Here is a 16457-nt window from a genome sequence, read left to right as displayed (position 1 = left end):
AATTTCCTATCTTCGTAATTAATAAAACATGCCAACGATTCGTTCCCGGACTAACATCTTGATCTCTAAGCGCAGATTCTATCATATGTACATCGACACCGTAATAAATATCCCGAGATTCCAAGACTCGAGCCGATCGCTCTGACTATAAAATAATCCATTCAACGAAATAATTAAGGAAATATCATGAATTACTGGTATTATCGTACATCAGCGAACCCGCTGGTCTGCGGTTAATTAGCGCCAATTCCACATCCAAATAATCTTTCGCTATTTCCATGCTTCGGACTTCTTCCGCTCTTTCGCTTTCTCTAGTTAAAGTTATGTCTAGATAAAGTTCTAATCTCTCTAAAATCTTCTAAACGCTTTTATCCCTATATGATGCAATTAATTATAGAATTTAATTCCAGTTTTTATTACTTGAAATAACAACAGAGTTAGTGCTATGTTACATTCTTAATCTTAAACTACAATAAAAAAAATTGCTAGAATTATTATATCTTAAGAGATATTTCATTAGAAATGTCATTAAGTTTGAAAAATATTAATATATTTCAAAATTCCGACGAGTAGATACTTATAAAATAATTTCGCAAAGATAAATAACGTCCATTACATATTATAAAAGAATACTAAATATAAGTAATATAATATAATAAGCAATATAATTAGAGCAAAATATTTAAATATACTCTCGGAAAAATAATTTAAAGAATTTAAAGAATGGAATAAGAAATTTAAGAATTCAATAAGCAGATATAGAGATGACAAGAGGGAACGTTTCTCAAGATATTCATTAATTAACAACAGGTCATAATGAATGCAAGGAATTATGTCGCCATGCAGGACTTACGATCGCTCGATCGACTTTCACCCACGGTGAGCCACGTCGCGGCGGTGAGATCGTTCCACCACGTGGGCGGTTGGTGACTATGTGCGTGCATGCGTACGGTCACATTATGTTACTGTCCGTGCGTGTAATAGCGACGCGGCCGTTCCGGAGGAGCGCGATGATTCAGGACCTTCCTGTGCCGTGTCTCCCGCCGGCTAAATGCTCGCATCCATATCGCGGCCGTCGTGGGTGGACGCGCGACATGAGCGAGAGGACGACGGGGACAAGTGCAGGACATGCCGCGTTCCTCCCTTGTCCACCCTCCACCCGCCATGAACGGCCGTTTAAGAAACGGGATAAAGGGGGCTAATTAATATCGCATTTCGCGGGATTGAGCTGTCACCTGGAACGGTCGTTGCTGTTTTCACCATATCGGATGTGGAATGATAATGCATGCAGTATATAGTTAACGCTTTTGTGTGTGTGTGTGTGTGTGTATGATAAAACTTAATACAGTATTGAACATTATTTCTTCTAATATCAAAATTGCATGTTTTGTAATTGCAAATATTTTACCATTATATTTTTTTATCATTACATTTCTCTTTGTAAGCCTTTTGTAATATATATAAAAGTTCTTCGCTCTTTGCAGAGAAATCATATAGAACCACAATAAGCATTCGATGCCAAGAGAAATAAAAATTCAAAGAGATTATCATCAACCTCCGCAACATTGTCCCCATGCATTCTTCGCATATGAAAGTGCTCATCGTAATTATTCTCGCATCAATATCCATATTCACCCGCCACTATCATCTCGCATCGTCATGACGTCGCGTCACAGCTGATAAATGGTTAATGACGATCACGGAAAGCCGCTATCGGGCTCGTTCATCGTCGAAAGACGATCAAATGTGATCGAACTATCAGCTGTAGAAAGAAAGAGAGAGAGAGAAAGAAAAAGAAAAAAAATAAGAGACGTGCAGGAAATCGTGAATTACATCCGAGTACCATCGAGGCAAAGTCCAAGGAGGATCGATAATCGATCGCGAGCCTAAACGCGGGCCGATCTCAGATTGAGTCTTGTCGATAAGAGATCGATCTCTCCCCTTCTGCCACCGACGGAACGACCGCGGTGGGCCCGTTCACCAAAACGACTTCATTAGGATCCGGCATCTTTCCGATACTCCACGCGAGGACATGTACCGTAACTGTCGATCGGTCGTACTCGCGTTAATAAATGTCACGTTACACGACGAATATATCGACTCATCGTGCTCTGGAAGATGATAGCGGAAGCGATCGATATAATGCCAGATTCTTTATACTTTTCCGCTTCGATACCAATATATGTTTATGGAGACAAGCGATCTGATTTATGTTCATTTCGTGATCGCATCGAACTTATTGTTGGAGCAAAGTTAAGAATACAAGATTCTAAAATTAAATAATGATAAATAATATAGAATATATATGTGAGAATATATATGTATAGAGAATTCATAAATCTTGTAAAAAATTAAGTTTGATCTATCTTATAAATATATAATACATATAAATGTGTTATTATATAATAATATTTAAAAAAAAAATGTGATTATGATTTCTAAATCTCAAGAATTGAAAAACATTTTAAACTTTGCCTTGGCTACTGCTATTTCTTAAACACATTATTGCGCATTGCGTAATATCAAAACGTAAAATAAATGCAGATGCTTTCATTATATTGATTAATAATTATTAATAAAATCGATGAGACTCCATGTGTTAATTATGCGATGAAACATATTACATCCTTCAGTTAATACAGAAAAAAATATACTCCCAAGTAATAAAGTCGTTGAGCAAGCAAGCAACAGAGACTCGAGTGCGAAGAAAATGACATAATTCCCCCGGGACCGGAGAACGCGAACAGTATGTAAAAGAAAGGTGAACGAAGAGGCAGAACGACGGAGGTGAAAAGGAAGAAGAGGAAGGAGAACACTAGAGGCCTCGCGTTCGACATAGGTAGGTGGTGAAGCCCCGATAGCTCTCTTTATCTCGTGCTCTCATCGTTCCGTCGTCGCCCCTCCTTAATTCACAGCCAGGCCGGCTCATAACTCGCGTTTTACCTCGCGGTGTTTATGTACTTTTAATAATGCCTGATATCTCTCGTACGGGGGGGGAGAAGGCTCACCCGCCCCCGCCCGCACCGCTCCCCCTCTCTGCTCAACGCATCCCCCCGGCGTTGCATCGTGCACCCCGCTGCGCCCAGATGTGTGGTCGTAATACGAGTCGGACCGAGAAACTTTGGGCCCGTGCGATCGGAGAATCAATATTGTCTCGCAATCGCGACGTTTCTCTCGTCCATATATGCCTCTCTCGCATTTTTATATTCCACTTGGCACGTTTGAAAAACGCAATATTATCTCGCAATATGACATTCATTATCAAGTAGCTATTATACATGTGTATGTTGAAACATTATATATTGACAATCATTATAACAGTGATTAATTTATCACGATCTCTTGTAAGATAAATATACTTATCAAGCTGATATTTTAAATATGTGCGAGAGGAAAGTAGATCTGAATATATTAATATATACGTATTTCCAAAATTTTAATAATGTAAATCTTGCGATGAAAAAAATGGTAAATAAAATTTTGAAAAGAATAGAGTAAATATATATACATTGTTAATTTTGGAAATTTTGGAGATAAACACACGTCGATGATACGTATTTAAGCTTCCATTTATTTTTCATTCGCGATTTCGAGTGCAGCAATAATTTCACTGTCGTGACGAATTCTCTCCCACCCTCTCGTGCATTCCCGCGGGCAATCCCGTCTCTCCCCTTCCTCCCTCTCCGGCACATGTTAACAGGACTTTAAAGTTTTATTAATAAGGATAAATCAGAGACGCCCTGCGGATGAAGTTGTCGGTGTGCCACGGGTCCAGCGCGTATAATCTGGCATCGGGTACACGAAAGGGGTCAAGGGGAGCGCGATGCGATGGCGCGTAGGGGGAGCACGAACATGTCGGTTTACGACCATTGCCCACAATGTCGTGCGCGCTTGCAACGTGCAGCGCATAAAGATATTTATCGTCCTGTCTCGCGTACGCGCCGGAGACGCGCCGACTCGACTCGCTCTCCCGGTCGCTTCTTCTTTTTTTCAACACCCCTTACGAGCACCTCGCGCGGTGTCTCAAAGACCATATTGTGCAGTGGACAAAGTCGGCGATCAGATTTCAAAATAGTCAGCCGCTATAAGCGATTAAGAGAGCTTTGTCGATTTAAACTTCCACAATAATGGAAATAAAAATAATATTTTATTTTTTTATTTTATTTTTATTTATTTCTTATTTTATTATATATTCTGCAAAAATATTTAATGCTGAGCAAATTGCAAAAAATGACGTCCACGTGCGTCAATAATTACCGAAAGTCCTGTAAAATTTATTTATACGTGGTGAGCTTCAAAAGCAACACGATTTTTACAAGATGACTGACTTAATCAAACAGTATAGGGCTTAATAACGGATAAGCAAAAAATTCGACTCTTAAAACATAATCCATCCTCCACAACACGCGGACGCATTTAGCGCGCGCGGTGTTTCAAAGACCGGTCGTAATATAAAGGATCAAGGCGTTTCACTTTATTTAAAAAAACGAATGCCCAACCTCATCGCCGACGAGTAGTTTCGCGTATATGTCATTTTCGACAGATTCACGGCTGTCCAAAAAATTTTGCTAATTATCTACACGAAGGAGTCCCCGTTAAGGAGCCCAGGCTATACAAAAGACGCGACGCAATCTCGTCACAAAAGCGTATACCTTTTACGCGCTCGACTTTTACGTTATATAGTCGCACACTTGGAGGATATATTGGCGGGAACTAATTAACGATCGCCGAATGGAGCATGAAGCGATGTGTTCGACCTATCTTACCGAAGCCTCATTTGTCGAGTGAAATGGAAAATGTCACGGTGCAGCGCGTCGGGACCAATTAGCGTAACACATGCGAGATACGCATAATGGTACATTTAACATTTATAGAACCTGTTGCGTCGCATCGATTTTCTACTCGCTAGGCGAAGTTAAATCGTGTTTAGCAATAATCTTTTGGCTATTAAGCGTGATTTTAAAATCCACGCGTTCCTCCATCTAGATATTATCTGAATTAAATGAATAAAAGTTAAAGTCTTTGCGTTGCACAATTTAATACGATGCACGAAGATACGAGGAGATAAACACGATTATTAAATATTCATGGAATAAAAATCAATTTACAAAATTAATTTGCTTAATTTAGCGAGGTGATAGATAAATAAATTGGTCTAGCAATTGCAATTATCTACTTCCAAGCGCGTATCAAAATTAATGTTATTCACAAAAATTGCAATATAATTTGTATTGCATTATAATTTATGAATATTAAATAAGGAAGTGTAACAAATTTTTGTTTTTAAGAGAAATAAAAACAAATGCGAAAGTTAAATTAGTAATCGATCAAGTATCGATCCGCGCGTATATCGAAATATCTTATTTCTGATGTCTATCATTCGCGTAAAATATGCAGGTACAATTATACTTACTTTAAGATTGCTCCTCATCGTTGTATAACGATACCTTGTGAACGCCGTATCGATAAAGTGGCATTCTCGAAATCCATATAATGCAAGGATTTTTATAGTAAAGTATACATTATGTGCCTAAATAATATAAACATACAGAAATAATATAAATATAAATTTCAAATTATAATTATACATATATCAAAGAAAAATATGATATTCTCTCGTATGAGATATATTTTATGTTCAAACTCGATATTTCAAAATCGATGATGTGATATGCGTTATTTACCGTGTCATCGTTCTTTGCACTTTTGTAGTTACGGGTGCACTGTCCTGATGCTGAGAATTAGCCTAATCTGTGTGAAGAACGCGGAAGGTCGCTCCGAGGAAGCGCTAAGCACTACTAAACGTTACTCTAATGAGCGCAAATTGCTGTTTACGCAGCGTTGCAGTGTGGAATAGCTGCATACAGAATATAAGACTCTTATATGCAGTGGAGGTATGAGAGGAAAATTCTCCCTGCTCTTGTGTATCGAATAAGTTTCATCACAAATCAATGTAATATAATCAAAATTTGTATTATAAATTATATTGAATGTAATATAATCAAAATTTGTATTATAAATTATATTCAATATAATGTAATCAAAAACTGTATTATAAATTATATTCAATGTAATATAATCAAAATTTGTATTATAAATTATATTCATATTTAAAAAAAAAACGTATCTTTTCTTAATCAATTTACAAAATTAATTTGCTTAATTTAGCGAGGTGATAGATAAATAAATTGGTCTAGCAATTGCAATTATCTACTTCCAAGCGCGTATCAAAATTAATGTTATTCACAAAAATTGCAATATAATTTGTATTGCATTATAATTTATGAATATTAAATAAGGAAGTGTAACAAATTTTTGTTTTTAAGAGAAATAAAAACAAATGCGAAAGTTAAATTAGTAATCGATCAAGTATCGATCCGCGCGTATATCGAAATATCTTATTTCTGATGTCTATCATTCGCGTAAAATATGCAGGTACAATTATACTTACTTTAAGATTGCTCCTCATCGTTGTATAACGATACCTTGTGAACGCCGTATCGATAAAGTGGCATTCTCGAAATCCATATAATGCAAGGATTTTTATAGTAAAGTATACATTATGTGCCTTGCAATTGTACTGCTCTCCTTCAGCGAAACCAAGTGAAAAATGTCATTATATCTCGGGATAAGAATTTATCTGTCAGTTTTACTTTGGCAAAACACTGGTTGTACATATATGAACATATGATATATGAACGTACATATACATTTGTCTGTCGTCAATTTTATACTTTCGCTAACCTGGATACCTCGCTTGCTTCGGAATAGACATTCCAATACATTTTTTGTTCTATAATTTTCATGAAACTAGAAACAACTCTCTCTTTCTCTCCCTTTCTTATTCTTTCTCTCAATAATATAGCTATTAATTTATTAAAGATATAATTTTAAGATTAATAACAATCATAAGGAAAAATGCAACAAGGATATCAGAATATCATTTTCGAAGAGAACGAAAACGAAACGGCAGAGAACACCGTTTCATGGTGGAACCGACGACGCGGGGAGGACGTAGAGAGGGCAAAGGAACGAAGAAAAAGAGAGAGAGAGAGAGAAAGATGATCAGAATCCAGGACCTGCGTCCTCGGCTGAGGACCGACGTTGCGTCAACGTTTGTTTGAGAAAGCGAAATTAATATATATTTCTTTTTTTTTTCGTTTGTTTATGTCACAGATAGAATAATAATTTAAAAGAGAACAACAAAATTAAATTAAACTTAATCCAGATTCTATCGATGTAATCAAAATTGAAAAAGTTTCACCTTAATTTAAAAATTAATAGGAAAAGATAATAATTAAATTTCAGTACATCTGTATGATACGTATCAATAAGTATACAATTATATTACTTTATTGTTCATGCGATGACGATCGGCGGTGAAACCAAGATTGAAACCGCATTCTCACACCGTTTCTGATGGACCGTTGTTTTCATCAGCGCGTAATAACCGGTGTACCGCGTTTTTTCCTCCAAAATTGAATTATCGGGAAGCCACGTCTCTCCTCCACGGGTGAGATCTTTGTCAGAGGCACGTCTGTCTAAGCTCAAGAGGAACGAAGATCGGGAAGAACGCGGGTGAGAAGGGGAGAAAAGGGGACGAGGGGCAAGAGATGTGGAGATTCTAAAAATGGCGGACGACGGACCTACGGCGCGCGGTAACTCCAGGGCCAATTTCGAGGGGCCATTTTTCCCCCGAAGGGGAGAACGTCGACGGCAGCCGAAAATTACCCCGCTCGGACCACCCAGTCGTGCCGCGGCAGACCAATCTCCTGGCCATGGGCTAATCGAGTCCAGACAGTCCCCCTTGGTGGGGCTAATTGCGCCTCACCACTTTCATACCTTCGAGAGGTCGACCTCTCTATTAAGAGACTTTTACCCGGACGCGCTCGCACGCCGTGCCGTGCCGCGTCACGTATTAAATTGGAGGGTGTAAGCTCGCCTCTCTAAGAGTCTTTTCTTTAAAGAGGGTTTTTCTTTTTTTTTTTTTTTTAGAGCGGCTTGTGTGGGAATGCGTGGAACCGTTGGTTGGTGGTGAATCGCCAAGTTAATCCCGAGTAATCTCGGACGTTCGTGATGTTATGCGGAAAATTTATACTGTGAATATCATCAGTCAGACACAGCAATTTAACAGATGCTGTGAAAACCGCTGTTTGTTTGTTATTAGATTATCGCTTTCTCTCTAATTATTTTGTAATTATAATATGTATTATCTGGAAGTATAGATATAATGTATAAAATCGTTGTTATAATAAAAATCACACACAATATATAAAAAACTTTTCTCTCCTTAATTAAAAAATTGAAAAAAGATAAAAAGACGAATTAAATCTTCTCTGAAAAATATATCTAATTGTAAGTCTAAAGATTCTAAAAGTTGCGTCATTGGAAAATTAATTAAAATTCTAATTAGTGTTCTGTACAAACGTAAAAATGATATTATTTTCATAAATATTTCATTATTTTGTCACTTCATAAATATATTTTAATCTGTTTGTTAAAAATTAGTAATCTCAACACTATAACTACAAGACTAAACTCTCTGCAATATTCATAAATCAAAAAGAAAATCTGTTAATTTCCAGAAATTTAGATTTGAAAAAACTGTCGACAGGGCGGAAAATGTAATAAAAAATAAAGCATGGAAGACAGGAAAAGGCTCGCTTTTTTTTCAGTTTATGGCTTCCGTTATCGTCGAAACGCGCCGAGTGCACGCGATATGACGCGAGTCTTCGGCAACTTTATGGTTATGCGAAATTCCTCTCTTTTGACGGTGGCCGTAAAACTATTTTACAAGAAATGGTGGTAGTCCTTTACTGCTCGATTGTCGACTGTCGTGTATAAACCTGAATTACAGGTAAAAGTTCGTGTTTTACACGATACCTTGATATACGAGACCTCGGTGTTTCCTTAATTTATCCCTATTACCATGTCTTCAGGCACGTGAGAACGTAGGTACCAAAAAAATTCCTCGTCGTTTGAGGACGTCTTTCGAGATTAATCTTTTAGCGCTTCTTTTTTACTCAAAGTTTAACAAAAGATTTTTTTTTTTATCCAATGTCCTATCCAAATAATAGCTATCAACAAAATCAGAGAGAAAAACAAACTTGGCAAATATCTAACACTAACAAAGGCCTGAAGACTGTTGACACGCTCAATCTCAAACTCTAAAGAGAAAACGAAACTAATGTACAAACAGAATAAATTTTATAACACCGATATCTCTTCATCACCTTTTTTAAATTTATCTCTACTATCTAAGTTAAATATTTGAAGAGAAAAAAAGATTTCAAAAATTTTGAATGTGCAATAATATACTCTATACTTGTCGGATCACTATATACCTATTAAACATTACGAGATATCGTCGTAATTAAAATTGTATAGCATAATTTCACACTTACCTGAAATAATAATAGCGCGAAGGATAATCATAGAAGGATCGTTCGAAGTGGAGTTGAATACACAAGTTAAATACTAAAATTTCAAATTAATCATATATTTCTTCCTTCTATATATGTTCGCATCCTAAAATAAGTCGTCACTGCTAATAAATCTTAATAGTAACAAACGAGATTCGTCCAAGTACAATTTTTTTCCGTACCTAACTCATATTACGCAAGAGTGCAAACATTAATAAATTCAGTCTTATGTACACAAAAAGGGAAGCCCTGTGACGCGATAAGGTTCGTTAGCCGATAAAAAGTAATTATTTGAGAAACAGAAGAAGCTCGTGTAAAGCTCGTTGATCGGTACATGCTTGACAAATATCGATCGATCGAACCGCAACGTATGGCACAAAGCTTATATATCACGCGAGAAAAAAAAAAGCAACATAATTGGATACACAGGCGCGCGCGCGAAGCGAAAGCAAGATCCCGAGTTTTCCAACTGTATAATCAACAAGAGAAAATTTGCATAAAAACTCGATACGACATAACGTCGAGATGTTTTTGATATGCCGTTAATGTCGAATTGATCACTCGGGATTTTGCTCGAAGCTCGACCTCGCGGCGATTCAAGCAGAAAAGCGATTCACCGGACATTACTATGCGAATACCGGCGCGTTATGATGGTCCGACGGATATATTTTACATAAATTCATCATACGACTACACGTGCGTATTAATATGTATTACGAGCACTGGAGATACGTGGAAAGCTTCAGCACGAGTAAAAAAAAAAAAAAACTATCACCTCGCGTCAACAACATCAGCGATGTTGATAACAACTATTATACGTAGGATCGATTTTACATAACAAAAACCCGTTAGACCTCGTCAAAACGATTCGTTTTTCTCATTAAAATATATTCAAATTTCTTTATTAAAGATATGAAAAATAGATTAATAAGGTTTAATCCTGAGAATATTGAGACAGTTTGTTGTCGCTAAAATTAGAAAAAAATATTTTTAATTAATTAATTAATCTTTAATTAACATTGCAAATTATTTTACCAAAGTTTGAAGAAATTAACAGTTTAATAAAAATCTGGAGGGCGATATGAATGTAGAACCGATCCCGATTATAACAATAAAAATCTTTGACTGCAACCTATATTGTCAACGTTAATATTTTATCGATAAGATCTAGTACATCAAATTCTATATCAAAAATATCCGGTTTTACAGTTACCGTCAATTCATAGATACACAGTCGAAGATACATATTGTCCCGCAAAACGCAAAGAAGAATCGCGTCTAGTTGCATCGCAACTCGCGTCTGACTCAGCACGCGCATGCACTACTGACGTTCTCGACTCCGCTTCTCGCGTTCGCGCGTACGATAAATCTTGTTAGAAATCCTAAACGCATATATCTAGTAACCTAGATTTAACTGAGACCGAAAGTCTCGATCACGGTAAATCGTAAATCACATGATCATCTGAACATTCGTCTATAAACATTCACGATCGAGCCGTAATCCTAAAAATTCATATATATTACAAAACGTTATTATGTAATCGAGCATTTTCACGAGCGTACCGAGGGAAGATTGCATCGATAGCGATAGCAGTCTTGATAAAAATCGAAAAGTTTTAACCATCGCGTTAAGCATCAGTATTGAACAATCTCAAAAAAACATGCTTCATATGCCAGCCAATTAATACACACGCAATGATATATCAAATGGCTTGAATGCTGCAATAATTGTAAGTTCATCATTAACGTCTCTTATAGAAATTGATAGCGAGACAACTAGAAAAAGTTTGATTGAATATTCGTGAATATTCCTTTTTATTGATAAAAAAGCACAATTTTTAACATTTAATACTCTCTCCAAAAAATTGATAGTGAGACAATAAGAAAAAGTTTGATTGAATATTCGTGAATATTCTTTTTCATTGATAAAAAATGCACAATTTTTAACATTTAACACTCTCTCCAAAATTCCGCAACTTCGACTATAATTATATTCTGAGTCGTATCATTATGACCCCCATCCACAATGAGACTCGAACAAAAAATATAAATCATTCCTCTCGGTACTTTGTATCTCCTTAATCTACTTTAACGTGCAAAACCGATGCAAAATCAACTCGAAATATTCTCTCGAGATTGTTATACACCTATATTTATATCGTTATGTCAAAAGTTTTTCACTTACGTCGACACTCTAGCGGCAAGTGTTGACGGTCTTCTTGACAAGGCAAGTGTTGCACGTGACCTCGCAACACCATCGAAACCTACACTGGCAATTGATCTTCTCCTTGATGACTCTCGTATCGTAACCTCTGCCGCAGCAGAGCAACTCACAGCCCTCGATTCCAGGACTAGTCGCATTGCATTGACGACCCGCCGTCCCCAGCGAGCCGGTCTTGCGATTCAGCTTGCAAAAGTCCGGCGAGTCTTCGCTATAGATCAGATCGAATCTACCGGGCGGCTTGATCGTGGGACCCTCGGTGATGAAATTGTGACCGTCGTTGCTGGGAATGACCTTGGCCGCGCCGTCAAAGGACTCCTTCAGGCGATTACCGACCTCCCGGAACGGTGGCATTTTGCGCCAACAAGTGCGCACCGTGCAGGAACCGGAAAGCCCGTGACATTTGCACTCGGTCTTCATAAAGTTGCGTACAGCCTGAGGAGCGAATGTAAGCAGCACGTCGAATTGCAATTTATCTCTTAACGTCATCTCTCTAACGTGATTTGACGGTTTTAAAATTCTAACAATGATACAAAGCAAATCGAATACAAATGCATCGAAGAATCAATAGTTGAGAATGAGGTCAGTTTTATGTATTGTATTGATATAAATCACATCGCCTATTAATTATAGCCGTGATAATTTTAAAATCACCAACCTCTGGTTTTATTAAAACGAAACATCTGTTAGAGTATTGAAGATGTAAAATCAGCATCATAAAAAAATAAAACTGAAATATACATTGATTTATAGTAATTATTAAACGCATTTTATGAATTCTTTTAAATAAATATTTCTCATTTATCTACATTTAGCAATTGTATGCAATTATGAGAATGATACACAATATTTTCACGAAATTGTGCAACTGTACCTTATGAAAATAGTAGCATAAAAAAATTATAAAAAGATTATTATCATCAAGCTAGTAAGCAATGATAAGAAGCAATAGAAAGATACAGCGTATCGATTAGATATGCATAAAAGAATAAATATAAAAAATATTTCTTACCAAACGTCCAGCATCATTGTTATGAAGCTTTACTAGCGTTTTAATGTCGCTCCGTTTACGATAAGGCGCATCCATAAAATCTCGAGATTTTCTGAAGCCGAAGTTCACGTTATCGCCGCACCCACCCCATTCCCATTCTCCCTCCGCTGGCAAACTTTTCTGAGCTTTGGCTGCGCGTACGAATTTAGCCAAACGATTACCTGCGCAAAAATCACCACATTTTCTTCCTCTTTCAAAATTTAATTGCGGAAATACTGACGATATTACATATATAATGCGGAAAAAAATTGCACATTATAACTGCAGTTTTGAGAAACTTATTATCGACATTACGCTACATAATTTTCTTGATAAAAATGTAGAGATATAAAAATATAATGCTTTTTATTTATTTTGGAAAATAATAATAATTTTAGTATATTGAGAAAAATTTTTAAAGTTTATAGATTATTGTAAAATTTCTTCTGTGTGAGATTAATGAGAAAGCGATATGCGAATTAAATTATAAGAGAGATTAAAGGAGCAAGCTTTTACCCTTCGACGTCATCTTATCGCAAGAACATTCCACGAGGTCACCCATAGTGCAGGCTCTCGTAATCGCATAAGTAACTCCAGCGGCGGTGATGGCATTCACGAAACCCGTCTCCCGCGTATCTGAAAGCATATGGTGGAGAATCCAAGATCAATTAATGGACTATTACCGTGGTAGTAGTGTGATCGGCGACATAAATCACCAATCGCGAAATAAGAAGAAGCGCGCCATGTGCACGGTAAACGAATGGAAATAAAAAAAAAAAAAAAATTAGCAAGAATCTTCTCCCGGTCACATATAGAGAGTCTCGAAGGAGGATGCCGGGAGATAAGAAGCAATGTCGGCGAGTAAAGTTGAAGAAGGTCGCGCAATCAGATCGCTCGAGAAACAAATCGGATTACGCGTCGATCGGCGAATAAGACAATTCAGAGCCTTCGTATGTGTATGTGTATACCGGAGATCTTTAAGATGTACATTAATTAATGATGTAGTTTCAAATAAATTCCAGAGAGTTTCATTTAAGAATAATTTTGTGCTAATAAATTTCGCGAGGATCAGTTTGCTAAAATTGATCGTTGAATCGAAAAATTTTAACACTTACTTTTCATATGCACTGCAGAATAATATGATTAATAAATATACAATATTATACTCATAATAATACTTTTTTGTCATTAGTATTTCTTAGACTAATAGTTTTAAAAATACTGAAGCAACTTTTCAACGAACATGTCTTGCGGAGATCATTACTTGGCTGAATGATCTAGGTCAGTTGATCCATGCAGGCATAGATCTGATTACGACAGCGTTTAACCATGAACGAGTTATATATATATTAGAACATTTATTCCTATGACATTGCAAGATCTCCGTACATTGTTATCCACATGTCAAGTATAAAATAGACATGCGATGCAAGATATAATTTAATATTAGACACGCTGCACATATACATATGCAATAGTTGCTTATATTACAATTACAAAATAGAAGTTATATATGACAATTAATTGATGTAATAGTATGCGATTAACGCTTGTTTAAAATTGCAAATAACAAAATTATTTAAATATCGTGATTTCTCATCGGATTACATATACAAGCAAACATTCTTTAATACTACAATTTTTTTCAATCACTTGATCTTGAATCCGTACACACCCCACGTCCGAGATATCAAATTGCATTATTCTATCCGGTAGTTTAGAGAGTTGTGGGTGGCGCCAATCGCGAATAGGTCTCACGAAAAGATCAGCATGAAAGGGGAATATCGTCAATGTCGAAGGTCTTGGGAGCAGAGGCCCATTGGTGGATCCCACAATTCCAGCCCACGCTTGTCTGACTGCGATAGGTGTACCCATGGGGATCCAGGGAGACTCGCGCCCGGTGCAAACTCCTCCAGTGGAGCGTGTGCGTGTATTCGGTTTCACCTGTCACGTCTCCACTCAATCATTAAGCGGACAATGCACACGACGCGGAATTTCACCCCTTTTCAAAACGGAATATCGCTCGGTCGACCATTGTCTCTAACCTCCAGCGAGCATCCGGTTTTCGCAGGATGCATGTCAGATCACGTTTTCATTTTCGCATTCTACGTGTGCATTTCACACGCGTTTCTTTAACTCTTACTTTATATAAATCATTCTAAATGTTAATATCTCTCTTTCTTGCTTACAATTTATTTAGTAGTTTTATTTATTTAGTAAATGCGTACTTAAAAAACAATTTATAATGTTTGAATATTATATATAATGCAAAATTTAAATACGGAATGTCTTCTCGTTAAATTGACATCGTCCTTGCGAAATACTCGTCGAGAGTCGAGATCGTTTCGCGGATCTTGAATCGTATCGATATGATCTCCGCTCCGACGCCGGTACGTCGGAATTAACTCATAACGTGGAATGCCCGCCCAATTACGGATTCAAGCCAAAGGAGAGAAGAGCAAAATCACAGTAGCTATCGTGAATATCGAGCAGGGATGCTACGACGATGCGAAATTGCGTCGCGATCGCATCTCGGTTTCTCTCTTTTCAGAAACTTTGTGCGATTCGCTGTCAATTATCTCGATATAGACGGTGATGTTGATAATATCGATCATTGTGCCGCCGACGAGAACAACACGTATTGTTCCGATCGTTCTCTTTGCATTTATCATCTCCTTCCATTTTTGACTTATATATGTCTGTCGTATCTTATATAAATTTTCATTATTACATATATATAACTCTCCTACAATTTTTGAATTTCTAAAACGATATATTATTGTCTCACACTACTTATAATATAATCTCAATATCATAAATATAAAAAAAATTAAATCGAGTGAAAGAAAGAGAAAGCACGTATGTGTATCAAAGTAGAAAACCGGAGGCAAACGCGGAGATGAGAGACGTACGAGGTCCTGATGGTGGACTCCGCTGCGACGCTAGGGAGGAGTTATACGCGTTAAGCCTGGTTCTCCGTGGTTCCCATGGATTCCAGGCGGGTATCTTCAGCGCGGATCGACAGCGCGGACGGAACGGGAGGACGCAGGCCTGGGGAGAGAGAAGAAGGCTGCCTGCCACCGCCCGCGTATCTTCTGATGCATCGCCTCACCTTTCAGTGCGTATTTAAACGATACGATAGTTTTATACGAGCGATCTGATATCGGTGCCTCGAGAGCGAGAGAGGCCTGGCTGGCTCTCCTCTGCTTCTTCTTCTTCTTCCTTCATGGCCGATCGATCGCTCGTTCCATCTCGTTCCGGCTCCGTTCGAAACGGCACATCGGGCCCTTTAACATGACGGAAGCATCGAGCTCTTTCGAGCTCACGCGGCCGGATCGTTTACGAGAGAGCGCGCGTCCTCGCTCCTCTTTTTTCGCAGCCTTCTCCTTCACTCGGATTTCCAGGCGCCGTTGAGATCGGTCCTAAATCTGAACGAATATCAAAAAAGTCGAGAAAAAGAGTGCTCCTCGGGGCAATTTTTATGAAATATGACTAAGACATACATACACAGTCAAGATTTTTTTTTTTTCTCCAACAAAGAAAAGATTATTTCAATCTGTTATATTGCAGCAAGATAAGATAATATTTATATATAATATATTCATTATCTAAATTAACGAATCTCGTGTTAATCAAATTTCCATTAAACTACAGATTCTAATAGAACGCGCATGGATCATAGATTGATCAAGGAGAGCTGTTCAATCTGTGTCTCGAAATATTTCTCTGAACGACAATTCATCTGAGCATTTTGATGATCACCACGATGCGCGTGGAATGCCGG

The 16457-nt window shown here is 37.4% G+C and overlaps 1 protein-coding gene across 1 annotated transcript in view; it reads right to left on the bottom strand.

Annotated features, from left to right (window-relative positions):
- Positions 1–8029: 8029 nt before the first annotated feature.
- The window catches only part of LOC115246364 (protein Wnt-6-like), a 36255-nt gene continuing 27827 nt past the window's right edge, over positions 8030–16457 (bottom strand). The window contains exons 3-5 of the mRNA XM_029825135.1: positions 13190–13309; positions 12656–12855; positions 8030–12078 (exon numbers count right to left, since the gene is read on the bottom strand). Coding sequence (XP_029680995.1) covers positions 11617–12078; positions 12656–12855; positions 13190–13309 — 782 coding nt within the window. The 3' untranslated portion in view covers positions 8030–11616. The remainder of the gene's footprint in view (positions 12079–12655; positions 12856–13189; positions 13310–16457) is intronic.

Source organism: Formica exsecta, unplaced genomic scaffold (assembly GCF_003651465.1).
Source record: "Formica exsecta isolate Colony F162 unplaced genomic scaffold, ASM365146v1 scaffold149, whole genome shotgun sequence".
In the NCBI taxonomy this organism is placed as follows: Eukaryota; Metazoa; Arthropoda; class Insecta; order Hymenoptera; family Formicidae; genus Formica; species Formica exsecta.
The sequence above is the reverse complement of the archived record's forward strand: the minus strand, read 5'-3'. Positions and strand labels throughout refer to the sequence as shown.